This window comes from Phyllostomus discolor, chromosome 4 (genome assembly GCF_004126475.2).
Source record: "Phyllostomus discolor isolate MPI-MPIP mPhyDis1 chromosome 4, mPhyDis1.pri.v3, whole genome shotgun sequence".
In the NCBI taxonomy this organism is placed as follows: Eukaryota; Metazoa; Chordata; class Mammalia; order Chiroptera; family Phyllostomidae; genus Phyllostomus; species Phyllostomus discolor.
The window spans coordinates 22,397,001-22,418,276 of NC_040906.2; the positions used below are offsets into that span (position 1 = coordinate 22,397,001).

General features: G+C 41.4%; 1 protein-coding gene across 2 annotated transcripts in view; it reads right to left on the minus strand.

Moving 5' to 3' along the window:
* PTH2R (parathyroid hormone 2 receptor) overlaps positions 1–19,356 on the minus strand; it is a 58,000-nt gene extending 38,644 nt beyond the window's left edge. For both annotated transcript variants that reach the window (XM_036022957.1, XM_028510734.2), the window contains exons 1-2: positions 18,596–19,356; positions 6,077–6,179 (exon numbers count right to left, since the gene is read on the minus strand). In XM_036022957.1, coding sequence (XP_035878850.1) covers positions 6,077–6,179; positions 18,596–18,676 — 184 coding nt within the window. In that variant the 5' untranslated portion in view covers positions 18,677–19,356. The remainder of the gene's footprint in view (positions 1–6,076; positions 6,180–18,595) is intronic.
* Positions 19,357–21,276: the final 1,920 nt, after the last annotated feature.

Genomic DNA, 21,276 nt, shown 5'->3' on the forward strand with positions numbered 1-21,276 from the left:
CATGGAAGCAACCTCAGTGTCCATCAATAGACAACTGGATAAAGATGTGGTTCAGATCTACAATGGAATACTACTTGGCCAGAAGGAAGAATGAAATCTTACCATTTGCGACAGCATAGATGGATCTAGAGGGCATTATGCTAAGTGAAATAAGTCCTTTAATTTATTCTTAACACAACAGCGCCAGATCGTCCAAAGGCTTCCCATCTCCCTCTGAGCAAAAGCCGAGTCTTTACAATGTCCGAAGGCCCCGACAGGATGGCCCTCTCCCCTAGATTGCCTCCTTGACCTCAACCCCTGCCAAAGGCCTCTATTCTCTCCTGTGAACTCAACGCCATTCCTTCGGACAGCCTCGAGGCTTATTCCCTTACCTCCTACAGGTCTTACCCAAACTTCAACTTCTTTTTTTTTAAAGATTTTTATTTATTTATTTATTTTTAGAGAGGAAAGGGAGAAAGAGAGAGAGAAAGAGAGAGAGAGAAAGAGAGAGAGAGAGAGAGAGAGAAACATCAATGTGTGGTCGCTGGGGGCCATGGCCTGCAACCCAGGAATGTGCCCTGACTGGGAATCAAACCTGCGATGCTTTGGTTCTCAGCCCAAGCTCAATCCACTGAGCTATGCCATCCAGGTCTCAAACTTCAGCTTCTGAGTGGACTTTCCCCTTGTGAAGTTACACCCTGACACACTCCTTATCGCTTTTCCTTCTATATTTTTTACCTTCGAATATTGTGTTATTTTACTATCATTTTCTTAAACCACAGGGTTGAAGCCCCCTGAGGGTGGGGGATTTTTTCTGTTTACTCTCATGCATTAGCCACCTGGCCCGTGACAGGGGCTGAACAAGAATCAGCGGGTGTCAGCAGTTGGCTCTGCAGGACTCCTCTTCAGTGGGCATGTACTGACCTTCCGAAAAGAGAGCACATCAGTCATGGTATATCCCGACCTCCCAAACAGGGACCACTCTTAACAGGTACTGTTTTCATTTGCTGGTACAACCTTCACAAATTACCACAATTTCTTACTTCACTATTCTGTCCATCAGAAGTCCAGCAAGCACGGCTGGATCTCTGCTTCTAGACCCACACAGCCAAAATCAAGGTCTGGCCAGGGCTGTGTTCCCTTCTGGAGTCTCTCACAGAGAACTTGTCTCCTTACTCGTTCCAACTGCTGGCAGAACTCAGTTCCCTGCAGCTGCAGGACTGCGGTCCCCATTTCCTTGCTGGCTGTCACCTGAGGGCTGTTTTCAGTTTCTAGAAGCTGCTTACATTTCTTAGCTCAAGACCCCTTCCCTCCATCTTTAAAGTCAACGAAGCCTTGTCACATTTCAAGTCTCTCTTTCGCTTTCTTTTCTGTGACTCCTCTGTCTTCCTCAACCACTTTTCAGGGTCCATGCTAACACACTGGGCCCACCCGAGTAATCCAGGATGATGTACCTCTTTGAAGTCCCGTAGCCTCACCTCCATCTGCGATGCCCCTTTATCATGTAACAGGACATACACAGGCATAACACCGGATATTAGGGAGTGGACATCTTTGGGACGGTCATTATTTTGTTAGTACGGGTACTATCCATTACAGCTCTCTCAATTTTTTAGCTACTAATTACACTAACTGTGGCTGAGGTTTTTTCGTTCTCACTAATGTTCATGACCTCAGGTTGTTTGTTCAGTTTTGAACACTCAGCATAACAGAACCTCCCACAAACAGATCTCTGCAAAACAGAATTCAGCATAAATCTGAAATTCACTTCTTAGTGTCCACCATATCACAGGGAAACAAATATTTGATTCACTTTGTGCCTTGCTGATGCAATTTTTTTTAAAAAAAAAAAAAAGAAAGAAAATGTCTTCCCTCACCCACACTGCTCTTACAGAAGAGAACCTATTCCCGGAAACAGCCACACTGTGTTCATATAATAAAAGCCTGGGCTTTACATTCCACAAGCAACCAGGATCTCCTCACACTGGCTCCTGCTTCTTGGGCACAGCTCACCTGCCTCTCCACCCTCACCTGCTTTTTGTCTGGTTGTTTTCCTTCCTGTCTAAACAGAGTGGAATGCATCGATCTCTCCCACCAACTTTGCACTAGACACTTTTCTCTGTCTTGATAGCACACCAGATGGCTTCCCACCCATTGCTTTGTCTTTACAAGCCGTGCATCCTTGCTCATCCATGCTGCCCAACCCTTTACCAGGTACACATCCACTGTGCAGTCTACATAAATTAACACCAAACACACATTCCTGTGTTCTTGTAACTAGTTGTCCCTCTAAAATGTACGCAGCAATGTCATGTGAGGCGTTCTGGCCAGAGTTGGTCACGTGATGGAATAAGGTCTTCAAATAAGGCTGAAATGCAATGACCAGTTTGTTCTATAGTTATGTGGACTTTAAACTGTATGCACGTTTTTCTCCATGTTTGGAAAAGGACAGTTTTCTAGTTCCCTGCAGACGAACCAGTCCACACATACGTACACAGACATGACCCCCAAAATCCAGAAAACCAATACTCCCCAAAATGAAGTTTCTATACACCATGTTCACCTCTCTGGTGGCTCTCTGACAAAGACAATGATAAATATTCTCAAAAGCTTGAAAAGCTTGAGGAAGCCATGACCTCACTGGTAATACAGAGACCTGAATTAACATCTAGTCTTTGATAATTATCTCACATCTTCTGTGAGTAAATACTTCCATTATTTAGCAAGAAACTAATTAATTGCCTGATGACTCTCCAGTCTCCCTTCATAAATTAATATCATTAATCACATTTCCTGTTCTCTTTTGTATGTGATAGGATAAACTGGTATCGGTGAAGTTTGTTAACCTGCGCTATTTTTCACAGGACAATCTAAAATTTCAAGGCCCTGACTTAGTCTCTTTTCAGTTCTACAGTGACCTCTGACACAGGGTAACCATACATTTGTGAGTGGAGCCAGGGTCAGTAATATTTTGGTTTGCGTTTTTAAACATGTGAATAGTTTTATAACTAGGAATTTGCATTTGCATTGCCTTTTTCTTTCTTTCACAGACATGAAGAAAATTTTATTTTTTATCATAATTTTTTATAAACAAAACAGAGAATATGATATATCCATCATCTAGAATTGACACTTGTTAATATTTTGCCATATTATTTCATATTTGTTTTTTGTGGTGGTAAATTAAATTGCAGATAGCATAACAGCTCACTCCTAAATATTTTAATATGCATCTCTTGATTTTAGATAAAATTGAAAATAAAAATTTCTTAATTTAGCTAGTGAATTCAAATGTCATTCTACATTTCTACATACAAAGGGAAGAAATTTAGAGTCAATTTACATATAATTAGACTTTTTTTGTTCACAGGTAGACCAAAGTTTGACCAGATTTCATTCAGTTCTATTTGTATGGAGAAAGATCTCAAAGAAAGTGTCTTTTCTCCTTTAATATTGATCCATCCACTTGTTTCATATGTTCCACACCTTTAGATATTATACAAGTTTACATCTAGATCCTCTGCTCTTTTTACGTGCGACTCCGTGGCGTGTTGCTGAGTCACACTCGCTTGCCTTCACTTGCCCTGTTCCCTGTGCCTGGAACATCTTTCCTTCCTCCTCTACACCTCTCACTCCCCCAGGAAGCCTCCCCAAACCCCTCTGCAATGAGCAAAGCTGCCTTTTCCCCAGTGTGATGCCTCTGTTGTTAGTAACATCCTACTGAAGAGTATCCGTCTCCCTAACTATGTCACAATCTCTGCAGGGCAAAGACAGAATCGGACTTATTTTTTCTAATGTTTAGTACAGAAGCGACACACTGGGGACACAGAGTATACTTGACAAATGGGAAAAGGACACTGAAGATGATAATGTTGGACTAAGTAATCCCTAAGATATCTTCCAGCTCAAAATGTCCTGAGATTTCATAGAAAATAGTTCATTCAGCCCTCTGTAGGTAATAATCCTTACAAATTCCTCACGGTGTGGTGCTCCTTCCACGGCCTTTACCGGCAGCATGGCTGATCCCCCTCTCTCACACTGTTAGTCTGGCTGTCCAGACAGCTGCTTCCCAGAGCAAGGTATCAACAAAGGCTAAAATAATGTAAAGACCTTCTTTCTTAAAACATGACTTATCCCCTGGCTGGCGTAGCTCAGGGGATTGAGCACGGGCTGCGAACCAAAGTGTCGCAGGTTCAATTCCCAATCAGGATACATGCCTGGGTTGCAGGCCATGACCCCCAGCAACCACACATTGATGTTTCTCTCTCTCTCTCTCCCTCCCTTCCCTCTCTAAAAATAAATAAATAAAATCTTAAAAAAAACATGACTTATCTGGCCATAAATTACAAGAATAAATCTGGGGCCAGAAATCATTCTATAGGGTCGGCAAGCACTGCACTGGAGGCTTTTCTAGGTTAATCACTGGAATAATTAAACATGATACATATCTCACAAAGTAACAGGGGGAGGAAGGATGAGCCAAGAAACAAGTCTCAAGTCAAAAGAACCCAAAAGAAGATGGGGTGAGTAGTGGAAGGAAGGAAAAGGTGGTGAAATGAAAAGCCCAAATAACATGAATTAACTAGTAGAATTAAATTCAGGTACTATATATTAATAAACACAATTAATGTAATTGGACCAATTATTTCACTTAATAGACAAAGATCATCAAAATAGATAACAAGGAACCCGCACGTTTCTTGTTTATAAAAGACACTACCAAAACATAAGTATACAGAAAAGTTTAGTAAAAGAATAGGAAAAGATAGGAAGTTGGTTAATGGACATAAAGTACCAATTTTTGCAAGATGATTGGTTGTACCACAATGTGAATATATGTAACACTACTGAAATGTATACCAAAAATGTTTAAGAATAGTAAATTTAATGTCGTGTGCATTTTATAATTAGTGACATTTTTAAAGGATGGAAAAAGATATGCAAGGCAAATACCAAGAGAGAAAGAAACAAATTTTCTTTATTAAATATTGGTGCTTTTAATACTTATAATAATTTTATATTATTTAGTATTTAAAGCAAAAGTCTACTAGAGATAAAGAGGGCTGTTTCATATCAATGAAAGGTGTAATTTACCAGAAAATATAACATTTCTAAACTTGCATATACCTAATATTTTCAAAATATACGAAGCAAAAAATTCACCATCATAGTGGGAGATTTTAAGATATAAACCTCAGATGAGAATAGGCCAAGCAGATGAGAATCACAGTGGATATGGAATACATGAACAATATAACCAATAACCTTAACCTAGTGGACACTGGGAGACAATGGACTCAGAGAATCACATTCCTCTGAAGCCCACATGGAACACTTATTAAAACTGACCACAATATAAGCCAGGAAGTCACAACCCATTGTTAACAATCAGCATCATGCAGAACACCTTCTTTGATAATAACCAACTGAGAACTCATCACAAAAGTTTTGTAATATTTGGAGACTAGAACCAAGCAGATATCAAACTACATATTTTATCACAGGACATAGCTTCAAGGACGTTGTCTGCTGCATTCAGATTGTTGGGAATTTAAGGAGCTCGGTAAATAGTAGTTCCCTTCCCAGTTAAATTTGCAACTATCTGAGAAACTACATAAGGAATCAGACAGGCGAAGATTAAATAATCACTTTAAAGAAAAGGTTTTTGGGATAACATGACTTAGATACATATAAAAGGGCTTGTTTTTTTGTTCCTCTGGATTTTGTGACCTACCCAAAACTGCAGGCCACGCCCAGAGGGACAGAGCCCACCCCTCCAAACTTCCTGCGTGATCGTGGTTATACCCGCAGGCATGCTCCCTGCAGGCAGACAGATCCCAAAGACAGGCCAGAGACACAGGCTGGTGTGCACAGTTGCTGTTCCCAAACTCACAACTCAAGCAAGTTACTCCTGCCATAGGGAGGGAAGAGCTAGTGGGTTAAAGAGATGAGAAGAGCCTTATTGTACACACCCCTCCATTTGGAAACGAAATGACTAACAGGGCTCTCCTAATACTAGATAAGGAGGGAAATCTGCAATCTTGGTGCAGGCTGGGGTAGAGCCACAAGGAGGACACGATTTGCTTAGCAACGTTACCTCCTTCCTGGGGCTGAGCGGTGATGTTGCGTTCACACTGCGCTTTGGCTTTCAGCACGAGGACAACCTGCTCTTCGATAGTAATGGTGCCATCAGAATCCAGCTGCGGAAATGAGCAAAACAGGAACAGTGAAAAACACTCTCGCAATAGTTCTTAAAGCCACGATATACACTTGAGTGGTTTTCCCTTCTAATATAATTGAAAATTGAAGTTTTGATATCAAGCTATCTGAAATAGTCCTTTATTTGAATCAAAATTCAAAATCCATCAATGTATAAGATATTAGGATAATCTTACTTTTACCTAATTTGCTTAAAGAAAAAATTTTCCCATACAAGAAAATTTTAATATTATTAAGTAATTATATTAGACAAAATATAATTAGAAAAATAATAAACAGATTGGGAAACTCCTAGAATGTTATGGAGACCTGATATTTTATTTATTTTCTTGCAATATGTCAGTTATAGCACACAGAAAGAGAATGGATGAGGAGGCTAAATTTAGCTCTACTGAAGAATTACTGTGAAACCTTGGGCAAATCACTCAGTCTCTTTAGGTTCATCAAAAACCTAAACATGCACTTGGCCCAGGAACCAGAGAAGTTAAAGGAGGACCCAGGGAAGGGAGAGCAGTTGCAGATCTGCCTACAGCCCCTCTCCAATGAGATGAGCCCACAGATAAGGAATATCCTGTGTGATACAAAAGTGCCAGCCTTGACCTTCTGGTGTAAAAAACCAAAACTGTTGCTGCTTCATCTCTGCCCTCTGACACTCATGAAAAATTGCCTCTCGTGGCTCACCCTCACCGGAAACATAAAGGGAAGGGGATCCCGGGAAGTATAGTCTAACACAGTCAAGTTTACACCATTACAAAGCCACCCAAATCCACCTCTGTCAACCTGGCACCATACAGATCTCTTTAAACCACTTAGTTTCCAAAACATTCAATAACAAAGTCATGCTTCTATCCAATGTGATGCAATTTATTTTGTACCAAAAGTGATTCCAGAGGAACAGAACTTTAAGGCAGGGAAAATCTGTATTTGTCACCTATGGCAGTGTAGCAAATTAACCCAAAACTCTGTGTCTTAAAACAACAAACATTAATTGTCTCACAGGTTGGAGAAGCTTAGCTGGGTGGTTCTGGTTCAGAGTTTCCTCTTAGGAGATTGCAGCCAAGACTTTAGCCATAGCTGCCCTCATCTGAAGACTGGCCCAGGACTGGAGGACCCCGTTCCACGATGGCCCGCTCACATGGTTATTGGCGGGGGGACTGAGCTCCTCACCACATGGTTCTCTCCGTACGGGTGCTTGGGCGTCCTTACAGCATGTCCACTGGCTTCCCACAGAGCGAGTGCTTCCAGAAAGAAAGCAAGGAAACGACAAGCCTTTTATGACCTAGTCTCAGATGTCGCTCATGATCGGTCCCATCGTATTCTATTTGTTAAGAGTGTGTCACCAACTCTCACTCAGGGAGAGAGAAACTAATCTCCACCTCTTCAAGGGAAGTACCAGAAACTTTGTAAATATATTTTGAAACAACCACAATTTTCTGCAAGCGATCATCTATTTGCTAGAAAAAGGATACTGCATGTTGTGTTCTGTATTAACGGTACCAGGGCCCAGAGTGTTGCAGGTCTGTTTTCAATTAGGGACTCAGAGATTCTTACACCCAACGAGATGACAAAAACTATCAGTTTATCCGAGTGACAAACTCCCTATAGTCCTTTGCCAATCCCAAATCTTTCATTTCAGCTGCAAATACACTTATTCTCGAGAACCATTATTTAAGGAAAATGGAAAATAAGCCTTTTCATATATATTTAATACTATATTTATAACAACACATTATGGACTGAACCTAGAAATTGAAAGATATTTATATCACTAGACATAAAGAAGAACAATTACAGATTACTAATCATTATGACACAACTATTTGAAATGACACACAATGAGAGACCGACAGGTTAAACTGAAATGAAGGTTACAGAAAAAATATCTGTCATAAGAACTAGTTTTAGTAGCAAAAAAATGTGTTATTCCTGTAAATTATGAGGTTTTTTGTCTAATACTGATATATTTATAATATAAAGAGTAGCTCCATAAATAATCAGGTATATAGTTTTGGACATTTGGCTAGATAATATTCATAGCTCAATGCCCACATATAGTTTAATAATTTTTTCATGAAACAAGAGAATAATCAAAAATGAACCTGGGGAGTGTGTTGGCTCACACAACAGACTTAACAGCTGCATGTAAGGCTAACACAATGCAGATTCCGAGTTATAAGCAGCCACACAAAAATTGAGCCATAAAATCTCACATATCACAAAGGGAGAATAAAATAAGACCACATGAGTCATCTGAGTAGGCCTGGAAGGAAAATTGACTTCTTCCCCATTCATTCCCCAGAAAGTCAGAAAATATTCAAGTTGTTCCTTTTTCATGACTTTTTTTTCCAGCTCAATAGTTAATTTCTTTGACTTAAATCCTAGAAAATACTGGTTAAGCTGTGACCAAATTTCAGAACTACAAATTTGATTCAGAAAAGCTTGACTTCAATATCAAACACAAATATTTCAAATCACTCCCTGTACCATTTTTACTTGAACAAATACATTTTTGTGTTCTTTTGTACATATGTAGCTCTTTCACTGTGATAATCCTTTCAGAAATTAAGCATTTTGTAAACCACAGCTTCTAAACATACTTTATTCAAAAAAACATAGCCAGTTTAATCCAGAAGCAAATTTGATTAAGATGTACTAATTCTTTATCTGTTAAATTGATCTTTAGTCATTTCAAGTGAGAGTAAGAAAATGCTTATTACATCTTTTATATTGCCTTTTCTCCTCCTTTCTTAGAGATACAAGCATTCTTCACTGTAGACATTAAAATCATAGTTCATTTAAAACAGAAGAGCGCTTTTCATACTCAGTATCTACTTCAAAGTTTCATAGCCAATGTCTACTTCAATGTTTCACACTCTATGTTATTCCAAAAGCAATCATTGCAACCAAAACGAAATGGTACTTTTAGGAAAATAGATGTTAATAATTTTTCATGGGCAAGTGATCATTTACAATTTGAAATAAAGTGTTGAATTTCAATTTGTCACATGACTTGATTGCTAAAAGAAGCCCTAATTTGATGATGTGTATCTTATTGAAAGTACCTAATGTTGCCATTATAGATACTAATTGTTTATGCTGAAGTATGAATCCTCATAATTACAACACTCTCATCATTTATTCCATTTTAAAGTCAACATGAATTTATAAATTAGATGCATTTTAAAAGAAGCATTCTAGACCTTCTATTTCTGGTGTGATGGAGTACACATATTTCCTCTATTCCTTCCAGTGATTACAACTAAAAACTCGGGACATTATCTATAAAAAGAACACAAGATGATTCTGAAAAGTGGAAAGCAAAAAGCAGACCAGGTAGGGACCTCAGATCCTGAAGAATAAATACAGGAGGAAATTCTCTGGGTTTTCTTTTGGTCTCATATATTCCTAGCTTGGATTAGAAACTGGCAACTCTAAAACACCAACAGGCACTGACCCCCCAAAAATGTCAAAAATACAAACAAACACCCCTGCTCTTTATGGCAAAGAAAGGAAAGAGGCAGTCTGACAAGACAGAAAACTTTTAGACAATAACAGCCCAACCCAAAAACCACAGAAAAAAACACAGTCCAACCACCATCCACATCAGCAAAGGCCAAGTGTATGGAGGTTTAAGGAGGTGCCATAAGGAAGTGCCCCTGCATCCTCACCAGAGTAGTTTCAGAGCTAACTAGAGAGCCAGGACTTCCATCCACACAGGTCTGTAACAAGGCTACTCACTGTCCTCCCACCTCAGGTGCCAGTGGAGACCCTGTGGGGAGCCTGGACTGCCACCCCAACCTGGCAGTAGCAGGGTGTCCCTCCATCTCTGCGCTGGGGTGGTGTCAGAGAAGACCTAGTGAGAGTCAGCCTAGCAGCCCCGAGTCCACCCCACTGCGGCGTGGTGGGAATACATGAGAGCAGAACTCACACCATCAGTCCTCGGTGACAAGGAGTTCCACACCTTGGCTGTCAACAGCAGCTGGCTGGGGCACCTAAACTTCTACCTCCACTGAGACGTGACAAGGTAAAATTTCTTAGCACATGGATGCGAATCCCCAGGTAAAGTTGACTTCAGGAGAATTCATGAATGTAAAATTCATGAGAGCAAGGGTTTAGGGGTTTGCATTCTTTTCAGTGTATCATTACTCTACCAATTACTAGTCTTTGCCACACAGTTGATAAGGAATAGAACGGATGTTGGAGAGACATAAAAATGCTCAGCCTTCTTCATAAGGAGGTTGTGAGGACTAAAGAAAATAATGCATATAGAATGCCTAATTAGGGGCCTTTACAGAGAGAACACTGTATAAGCACTAACTATTACCACTGCTATTATTACCAAGTCTATACTTTTACCACTTTCTAAATATACAATATTTGATCACAGTAAGCTACTGAAACAAAAAGAAAGAAAATGCTGAACATGAGAAACCTTGGGCAGAGATCAGGCAGGCCTTCCTGTCCCCAAGTGAGGACCTACCATCAACACCCTACACAGACGGAAGGAAGAGGCAGACTGGACACATTAGAAAGAAGGAAAATGGATAGATACTGCAGGGGAGGAGATGAAAGCCAAGAACAGAGGCAAGGAACGCATCTCTGCTTACTGGCAACCTGTCCCCTCCATAGTGAAAGCTTCTTTGAAGACAGAGCCTGCACAATGAACATACTTAGCAGTCCAGTGCAATTTTACTACATTGGAAATGAAGACACCTCGGGAGGAAGAATTTTAATTGAAGGACATCTCCTTACGTTCACAGAAATGACGACTTCTACCCATTTTACAGTGTCTGTGCTGGTTTAGCAGCAAGGACTGCTGCGTGTATTTATTCTACGAGTATTTGTCGAGGCCATCCACGGGGAAGATACTAGCTACAGGCACTGTGCATCTGGCCCTGGGGGAGGACAGTGTGGCTCTCAGGCACTTAGCACACATTCACCGTGAGTGGCACAGAAAACATGATAGGCTAGAAACAAAACACAGTTATTAATATTTTACCAACCTCATAGAAATAGAGGTCTGCCGTGCCTTTCAGATGGACTTTAAAAGGCATTTTTGAGACTACAGGAAAGCCCTATATGTCTACTCAAGGTTTCATCTAATTCTCAGATGTCTCTAATATATCTCTAAGTTCAATTAATCAACACGAACATTGTGCTTAAGTTTTGCTTCCATGAGTCTAGGGCCATACCACACTGAATGCGCCCAGTCTCATCTGATCTCAGAAGTTTGTCTCACGTGACTATCAAAAGCTTCTGGATGTTGTGCCTTACAGACTTTGGTCCCCTAGAAACTGAGGTGCCAGAATATACGGTGAGAGAAGTTCCACCCAGGGACTTACTCCAGGCGCGAGTGCCCTTCTGAAGGCAGATTCCCCCGCGGGGGCAGGCAGAAGGCTACACAAGCTTAGACAGAGCCCACGCCCACAGTCTTGGGTTAAATGCATTGTTAACCACAATCTTCATCTCAAAAATGTTTTTAAAAAATAACTGGAAAATTTTTTTCTCATAGAAAACAGAGCTAGCCTGATTATATAAGTGGGAAAATGACAGGTAGTATAAATTGTTCTCATTTAGGAAATTTCAGCCAGTTTGCAATTCAAGGTAAAGGGTTTCAATAGGGAGAGACAGAAGCCTGCCTTCAGGCACTTTCATTACATGTGTAAGATGGTTCCAATCTCATCACAAAAATATCTGGCCAAAGAGTAGTAGACAACACTTTTGTCTGTGAGATATTTTAATTTTTTATCAATCTGTATCTTATTATTAACAAAAGTATTTGATTGATTTGCTAATTCAAGTAGCAATATATTATAGCCCTTCTACCTATGATCACACAAACATCAATATTTAATGAGCATCTACTGGGTGCCACAATGCCGTAGGAAATCAGTTCTGTTTTTTCAACTAGCCCAGTATCTGTGGCAGAAGCTCAATGCAACTAATATGACATTTTTAAAAGAAATAACATGCTTATGACTTTAAAATAAATATCATACACACTGTCATTCAAAACTCTTATTCTAGCCTACATGTAACAACTTAACAAAACTAGCAATGATGTTACATCTGTTAAAAACCTAGAGCAAATATCACATTTAATAATTAATCTTTAGCAGTCCTATTGAAGTAATAAACAAGAGAAGATACCTGTAATAATGACTACCATTCAACATTATACTGGGAATTCTAGCTAATCCAATATAAGACAAAAATGAAAAGAAAAAGCAGAGGTAGATGCTGGAGAAAATTGTTACTGTTCAAGAATAAACTTGGTAGGTATGAATCAATCGATAAAAATAATAGAGATCACCTCTACCAGTCATAATTAGAAAATGGAATAGAAGTTGTGATAACAATGATGACGATGATATGACAACAAGGAGAACAATGACAATGTTTGCCAACACTCACGGTAAGCAAACTCTCTGAGAGGCACTACATTACATGCTTCTCCTGAGGTTTGCATGTAATCCACACACCAACATAATGAATGTGGCATTAGTTCTTCACTGTTCCATAAATGAAGAAACTGAGTTTTTGAGATGTTAAGTAAGGGCTAAAAGAGTAGGAAACAGATTCCAAATTCTGTTTCTAATAAAGTTCATAACCTTATCCATTTCATGTAGTAACCTCTCTCTCCAAAAAATTATGGTTTATTTTATTTGAGAGTCAGCCAACAGAATGATTGCCATGCTCAACCCTTAGCCTGCCTGCCTGTCGGTTATAAGACAAGAACCCACTGGAAACACGGACGCTCTCAGAGGCACGCTCTGCCAGCTGTGCTCGCCTCTCCATCTTCCCCACCAGACGCAGCTTCCATTGCATCATCTGTTCCCATGGCAGCTGTCTCTGCCCTTTAGAACAGAATGACCTTTTTAAAATTAAAACTTGAGTAAACGATTAGAGACAAGTTCCAAGTGGGATCAAAGAGGATAAATTTTCTTGGAATGAAAGAGATAAAAATCAGCTTATACAAACATTGATGGAGAACCTACCACCCAAAGGCACTACGCTCATTGTCACAGGGAGTTCCAAATTGTTTACTAGCCCCTTTGATAACATAGTCCAGAAAACCATCCACATGTTCTTTTCCAGTCAAGTTGGCTGGCCCTTTTAATACAATTATACTCTCTGTGAGAATATTAGTCACACATGTGGCTTCAGGTACTCCCTGTAAAGTAATGATGCGAAATCCAAGGCTTTTCTCAAGCTCCATAACCCAATATCCAACCTCCTACTAAATGTATCACAGGCTCCTCACCCTCAGCTCACCCAGAAATTTCACTCTTCAGACGGGCCCTGACCAATCCTCCTTCAGCTGAATATACCTTCCGTCTCTGGGTTCCATCGGCCTTGTGGCATCTCCGTTCGTGCAAGGACACACCAGTGACCGTCAGGACAGCTGCACTGCCTTCGGAGCAATTGCTCTGTCTCCAGACGACTTCTTCAATGGGGTCATAGGTTTTAATCAAGTACTCATAAAAATAAATGTAAAATTAAAACCTCTATTAGTACTATGAATGAAATGTCTACCAGGCTCTGCAGGAGGAACCACAAGTAGAAGAAAGAGTGTTGCAGGCAGACAGAACAGCCTTGCGAAACTCATACACACACACACACATACACACACACACACACAGACACCCCCCATTTTAAAGCCTTCAGTGGCTCCCAATCAGGTTCAGATATCTATGTTCAGATATCTCACTCTACTACTACTAATCATTCCATTGAAAAGTCCTTTATTAATTGGCTATCAGAACAAGAGAAAAGATCTGATATTTTTATTATCAGATACCTTAAGGCTTTTATCTGCTTTGTACACTTTTATTTTTTTTTCAATTACAGCTTGTTTTTATGTTTTTAAATTCAATACTCTCTCACATTCTCTGAGATAAATGAGGTTATTTTCCCCATTTTAGAATGGAGGAAATGGAGACATAAAGAGGTGAAATGAATTGTGCAAAGTCACATTGCCATTAAAAAATTTGAAGAGCAACTCAGAGGGAAGACAAAAACCAAGGGGAGAGAAAGGAGATGATTCCTAGCAGATGGCAAAACCAACTGAAGCTCAAGATAGGAAGTTAAAAGGAATGTGTGAATGCTAGTTGAAAATGCTCTCATTTTCCTTACAATGAATTGAGAAAGTCCTGTGTAAACGAGACCTACTCTCTACACATTGCCTAGAAAAAGCCACATGTGGCTCCCATCCACCTTGCTGCTCCTGGGTCCCTGGGGCTGAAGGGACCACCCACAATGAGTGCAGTCACCAAGAAGGCCAACCCCTCAGGGGTACCAGGTCTCCCCATAATTAGCAGACAAATGGAAACAGTCCTGGCTGTCAACAGGAAGGAAGAACAAACCATCAGATAGATCTTTGACTACAATGGTGCTCATGGAAACAAGCGCAACACAGAGCTAATTAGCACTAAGTTCCATTTCATTTGTGCTGAGGGTAGTCCCTGAGCTCACCGTCTTGGAGAAGCTGCCCATGTCCCAGCTATGTCCTCTTTTGAAATCTACCAGTAATGGCTTGTTGGTAATTCCATCTCCTATCACCATAGTTCCCAAACAACACAAGAGACAGAGAGAGAGTGTAGGTTTCTTTGTTTTATCTATTACCTGTCTATCCCCTTTTGTTGCTGTCCTCCACTCCTACTTCTCTGCCTTCCCATATCCAACCATTTACATGAAATATACCTTCTATATGAACATGTTTATTGCATGTCTTTTAACGTATTTAAATGGTGTCGTATCACACATCCCATTTGTTTGTGCTGTACTATACCCTGTTGTAAAGATCTTATTCATGCTGCTTTGTGCACGTTGAATCAATTACTTTTTATTGTCCTCAATTCTCTAACACCAGAGAATTATTGCAATAATCACTATGGGCTTGTGTCACCAAGAAATTCCTCAGGATCTATGCCCGGGGGTGGATACTGCTGAGGGGAAGCACGTGCATCCATAATTCAGCTAAGCAGTGCCCAACTGCTGTCCATAATGAGGCACCCGTCTGAGGGGTGGGCTCCGGAATAGACGGAAGACAGAGTGTGCCTCGTGACTCTCTAGCTGTGGGACTTGAGAATATTATCTAAAACCTCCTGGCCCCCTTTTCTCATCTATACAATGTGCCTATCTCATAAAGTTACTATGAGAATTAAATGGGATAATAATAGATTGCAATGCTTAGCACAGAATTTGGCACATGTTAAGTAACTAACTGTCATCACTGATTATCAGTTTTTTCCCACCCTGTTAATAGTCTGGATTTTCCCGTAGACTATGAATCTTCACACTGGAAGGTTATCCTCCACACACAGAATGAGAATAGAGAGGTCAAGTGTAATGCCCAGGGAGGCTGTCTGTTATCAGAAGAATGTGAACTCAGCTTTCTGGGTTCCCAGGACAGTGCCCCTTCCCCTGCATGGGAAGGTCCATGGTAGCGCTGGGATTCCACTCAGGCAAAATGAGTAATAACTAGAAAAAAGAAAACCTGCCTGTGAGTGTCTGCTCACACCTGGTACTCTGGTGGAACTTATTGCTTCCACTCAGTATGTCATTAGCTTCTGGGAATTTTTGCTAGCTGTGCTGATTGATTTGTACTCACTTCTCTGCGCATACGCTGTCTGAGAGCCACACGATCTGCTGCCGTGCAGCCTGTGGAAGGTGACCGAGCCATGTGGGGTCAGCCCAGCAAAGCCAATGTTGCTCCTTGATAATTCTGTAAGGGAGGCAGCTGTGGAGGTTACCACGGAGATGGTCCTTCAAGAAAGACCAGTCATTGGTCTGTTAGGAGCACAGTTAACCGCCAGCCTCCAGCTGCACTGCTTTCAAACATCTGTCTGAGCCCTGCAGCCAAGTCTGTGATCTCATAAACAGCCCCAGCTGATTCCTCAGGATCTATACCCGGGGGTGGATACTGCTGAGGGGAAGCACATGCGTCCATAATTCTGAGCACAACGGGAGTGCTAGGGCCTGGCCATTTTATCACCACATGGGACTCCTCCGATGGACACACTGTCCCAGGGCTCTCCATGGGGCTGGCCAAGACTTGTCAGATTTGCACCCAAATCTGAGGCTCCCTCTATCCAGTCCTGCCTCTGTACCCTTTTATCTCTCACAGGCATTACCCCCCCCAATATATCCACTGCAGCCCTAATTCCATCTCAGAGTCTCTTTCAGGAGGAACCACTGACACAGAAAAGAAAATACTACACATTTCATATTGTGGTCCTCATTGCCAGGTGGTACCTGACTTGAGGAAACGTATTGCTGGGCTCTGTAATGATGCCTGATGCATGAATGAATGAGTCTTGAACTGTGCATTGAGTCAAAGGCAACATCTTTGCCAACAAAAAACACAGAAATTTTTAAAACAATCAACAAGTACCAGTCTATGTTGTCTATCTTGTGATGTGATCCAATATCTATTGAATATTAAAGACTTATTCCACACATGCCAATTCTGCTTGCATGAGTTCTCTTTGTTGTCCTAGCACTGGATCAAAAACTTGTCAAATATATGTATGCATGAGCTTGGAGCGAAGATAAAGAAACTAAAGATCAGAGAAGTTGTCAATGTCAATGTCAATACCAGTCACTTTAACTTCCAGATTTTGTTTAAAGTGCCCAAAATGGAATATATTAACACAAATTACCATTTCATACTAAAAGTATGCCATTTCGTCTAAAAGTAATGGAAATACTCTGTCCATGGTCTCATAGTGATTTGTTGTTGCTGTTGTACTAATAAATACTTTCCCGTTTTCTTAGAAAAAAATAATCTAGAACACTGAGTAAATAAATGGTTAGCATTCACTTGCCTTTTATACAAGCAAGCAGCGTGTTTAAGCATGTTATTCAAATATCTTAGGAGACAGAAATACAGGAAGTATAGTAGAGATCACCAGCGTTCTATAACTATCACCAAAATCTTAGGTGTTTTTTTTTTTCAGTTCGGCTATATTACTTTTGTTGGTGAAAATTTTCAAGTTTAAGCATGCCACACATTTAAGCATCCATTGCTAATCTTTTTTAAACTGAATTTATTGGGGTGACATTAGTTAATACAATTATACGGGTTTCAGGTGTACGACTCTGTGACACATCACGTGTACATTGTATTGTGTGTTCACCGCCCCAGTTCAAGTCTCTTCCATCACCATTATCCCCCTTTACTCTCTTCTACCTCCTCTCCCCCCCCCCCCCCCCCCCCCCCCCGGTGATCACCAGGCTGTTGTCTGTGACTGTGAGTCTTTTTTTAATTCTTAATCCCTTCATAGTTTTCACCAGCCTCACAAACCTCCTCCACTCTGACAGCTAATCTTATTAGTCAATGTATAACACACACATTATTGGACTTTTTAAAAACAGAACAAGTTTACGGAAATATCCTGGTCATGTTAGGTTAAACCCCAGTATTTAGCAGGGCACTATTTCCTTTCATGTTTGTGGTTATGTGGTTAAAAAACAACTGCACTTTTAGTATAATTGTAATTGAAGTTGGTCATCTGAAAGCCAATAACATAGTATTAAGTTTATATAGTATCAATGCATAAATCAATGCTTAATTTTCTCACTGCGAAGGAATTTGAAAGAAAGGGGGGAAAAAAAACTAGGGCTTTTATTTGGTGGTCAAGATGCGCCCCCTACCGAACAGAAAGGAGTAATAACGTTGATTCAATTTAAATACACAGGGCTCTTAAAACTGCACTACATACACCAGTACCTCTCCTCCTAGTTCATCTTAAGAGCTGAGTGTAAACTCTAGATTTTATTTGACACAAGAAAAATGTACAGGTGAAATGTGACCTACACATGCGAGAGGCTCCCTTGTGAAAGCCCAGAAAATCTCTGAAGAATATTAGTTAGCATGGTACGAAATCACAACCACCGCTATTCTTTAACATTAACAACGAAGCTTTATTTGGCGATATTTTTTCTATCTAGTCTTTTTGTTTTGATAATACATCATTTGTTACCAAGGAGAGCCAGACAGCCTTTCAGATAGTGGTAACAATCCAATCCTTGAAGTTTAAGTTCGCAAAAGTGATGGTAAATTGCCAGCAGACAAAAATAATTTGTATTAATTAAATGAGGGCGAAGGCGGCTACGCGCGTAAGAAAAGTTCCTTCATCTCTCAGCCTTGCCCTCCGGATCCAGAGCCCCCATTGCTCCTAAATACCCCCTTAATTTGCAGCAGCGCCCGCCCCAGGACATCAAAGTATATCTTTGTAGCTCCACTAAAGTGTGTGTGCGTGTGTGTGTGTGTGTGTGAGAGAGAGAGAGAGAGAGCGAGAGCGCCGTGGTCTCGGTATACCTGATTCCGAATCCAGCCGGAGGTTCGGAGGTTCGGAAAAGCAGGTGCCGCGCGTGGGTCCCGGGCTCTTACCTGGGCTCCGGCGAGGAGGCAGCAGCCGAGCAGCAGCCACCCCCAGACGTGTGGCGCTGCCCCCGGCGGGGCCATGCCCATAGCCTCTGGAGCGAGAAGCAGGACGCTCTTCTCGGCGCTCGGGAGAAGCTCCGCGCTCCGAACTTGAAGAGCACCAGACAAACTTATGGTCCGGGGAGCGGCGCAGCCGCGGAGGCCGGGCCTGCGGCCACCTGGCCTTGGATGCCGCAGTCGGAGCTGCAGAGGTTCGCTAGTCTTGGATCCGGGTCCGGCCACCAGGCGGCACGCGCTCGGTGAGGTCTTCTGGGGAAAGCTGATTGCGTCCGGGCCTTGACTGTGGCCCCGCTACCCCAGACGGGGAGGGTTGGCCCCGGCGCCGCCTGCGGGAGCAGCGGGGAGGCGCTCGCGCTCCTCCTTAGAGTCACTGCGTCCCGTGGCCCAGGGGACCCCTAGGGCAACTGATCAAGAGCGCCGCTAATGCCACGCACAACTCGCACTATCTCTGCTTCCCTCCATTCTGCTGCGATCCCAGCGCCCCGTTTCTAGGGGCCCTCGGGGAGTAATCCCAAAGTTCCCCACTGTGCAGACGTGCGCTGACCACCAGTCACCAGAGGCACTGGACCATGTTTTCAAAGGTTTCCAAGGCCAGGCGTGTTTTGCATCTGCGACTGTGTGCTCAACAGTGTGCAGCTCTCTACCTTTCTCTGCTTGCTTTTTCTTCTAACTACCATGGTAATGCTGTGTGTGTGTGTGTGTGTGTGTGTGTGTAAAGACCTTCGTTTGAGGCAATGTCTGTTCCTCTATTTTTCTTAGAGGCATAATCACCAAGACACCAGAGATCTTGCTTTATAGCAATTTGAGTAGAATATTCAGTCTCCCAGGCTCTGATACCATTAGGAAGGAATGATTCCCATAGGTAAAGCACAGTAATTCCCTCATCTCCTCTTGACAGTGAGGATCTGAGATCTGTCACCATTGGCTGTCATTTGTGTGCCAAAATGAAAACTGGGTTTGCTTTTAAAAGGTCTAGATTATTAATGGCTGGCTAGCTCTGAAACACTAGAAAGGGATGGCTTTTATTTCTATTTCTACATGTCTGAAAATGTCCACGCCTACCTCTATTTTAATAGCGTTGCTTATATTATGTATTATATGTATTGTATCGTCTGATATACTTTTTGGAAGTAGCAACATCTAAATAATACAACACACACTCATAGGTACATACCTGCAAAATTATCAAATAAATTTCACTTTCCACTTATTCTACCAAAGATGTAAGATTTTGTGGGGTGTGTGTGTGCTCTTCTTCAAAATAGAGCCCTCTGTAGTCACTATTAGCTAAAAGTGTTCAGTTTGGGTAAATTCCTTAGAAGTATTACCTGTTACATTACCCTACTCAAGCAGGAAAATAATGGTTAATAGTAATAATACCAATCGGTAACATTTATTTGGTGTTTTATTACATTCAGTTACTCTTCTAGGTACTTGACATAAAATTAATCTTTATATTAACCCAGTGAGACAGGCATTATTATCGTATTTATAGATGAGTAAGCAGACACTGAGTCACTCGCCAAGTTCTAGATACCCTACTCAGTAGCACCTGTCTCCTCTTTACATGACAGTATGAGCACAGTGTTTTCATGTTTCTTAGGCCTCACTGAACACTTGCCCAGCCAGTTTTTTCCTTTTATTTCTTTGTTTGTTGCACTTCCCACGCCTCGAGAAAAATCCCCTGGGTGTGACAGCAGTGGCTCCGAGCCAAGGACAGTTTTGTCTCCCAGGGGGACATCTGAAGATGTCTGGAGACATTTCCAGTTGTGTCACAATTTGAGTGTGTCACATGACACGTTACCGGCATGTAGTGAACAGAATCCAGAGAGGCCACTAAGCATCTGACAACTCACAGGACAGTCTTTCAAGACAGAGAAACAGCTGTCCCAAAACACCAAGTGACACAATCGAAAACTCCTGCATTACAGTCAAAAGGGCAGCCACAGCCATCAGCTGTTTGTAAACTAGACAGCCAATAAGGCCTCAGAAGCCCGTATGCTGGAACTCACCACCAGTACTTGTGAAACTCACATTATCCAGGCGGGCCATTCATACAAACAGGTGTGAATCCACAGGCTCTAGACTGTTCAAAGCCATATTAAACTACGGTAAATGAATAATGTTGAATAAAGTTAAAAATAATTACACGAATTGCTGATATCATCAGGATACTTGTGATCTTTGCCATAAAATATATAATTGCTTTTATTATGGATAAATTTTGAATAATTGGTTAACAGTATTTACAAGCATAACTTTAAAACCAAAAACCTTTGTGCAAAGTTACCCATGAAATCTCTTTGCAAATGACATCTCAGCAATCCTTAAAAGCAACGAAAGACAGGTAACAGCTTTGGTCACCCACATTCACAAATGAAAAAACAGGGCTTTGGCGCTAAAGGGACTCAACCCAAGGAAAGCCCAGGCCCAAGGCAATTATGGTTATTCTGGAGAAGTTTTGTTTTGTTTTGTTCGCTGTGGCTCATTTGTCAGTTTGCTTTGGTCTTCTGTAGGTCCGCTATGTCACATACTGACCACCTGCCTCTGAATCAGCTGACGTGCTTGCTACAATGCACACTCTTGGGCTTTACCTCACACCTGCTGAGCCCCAGTCTCCAAGGCTG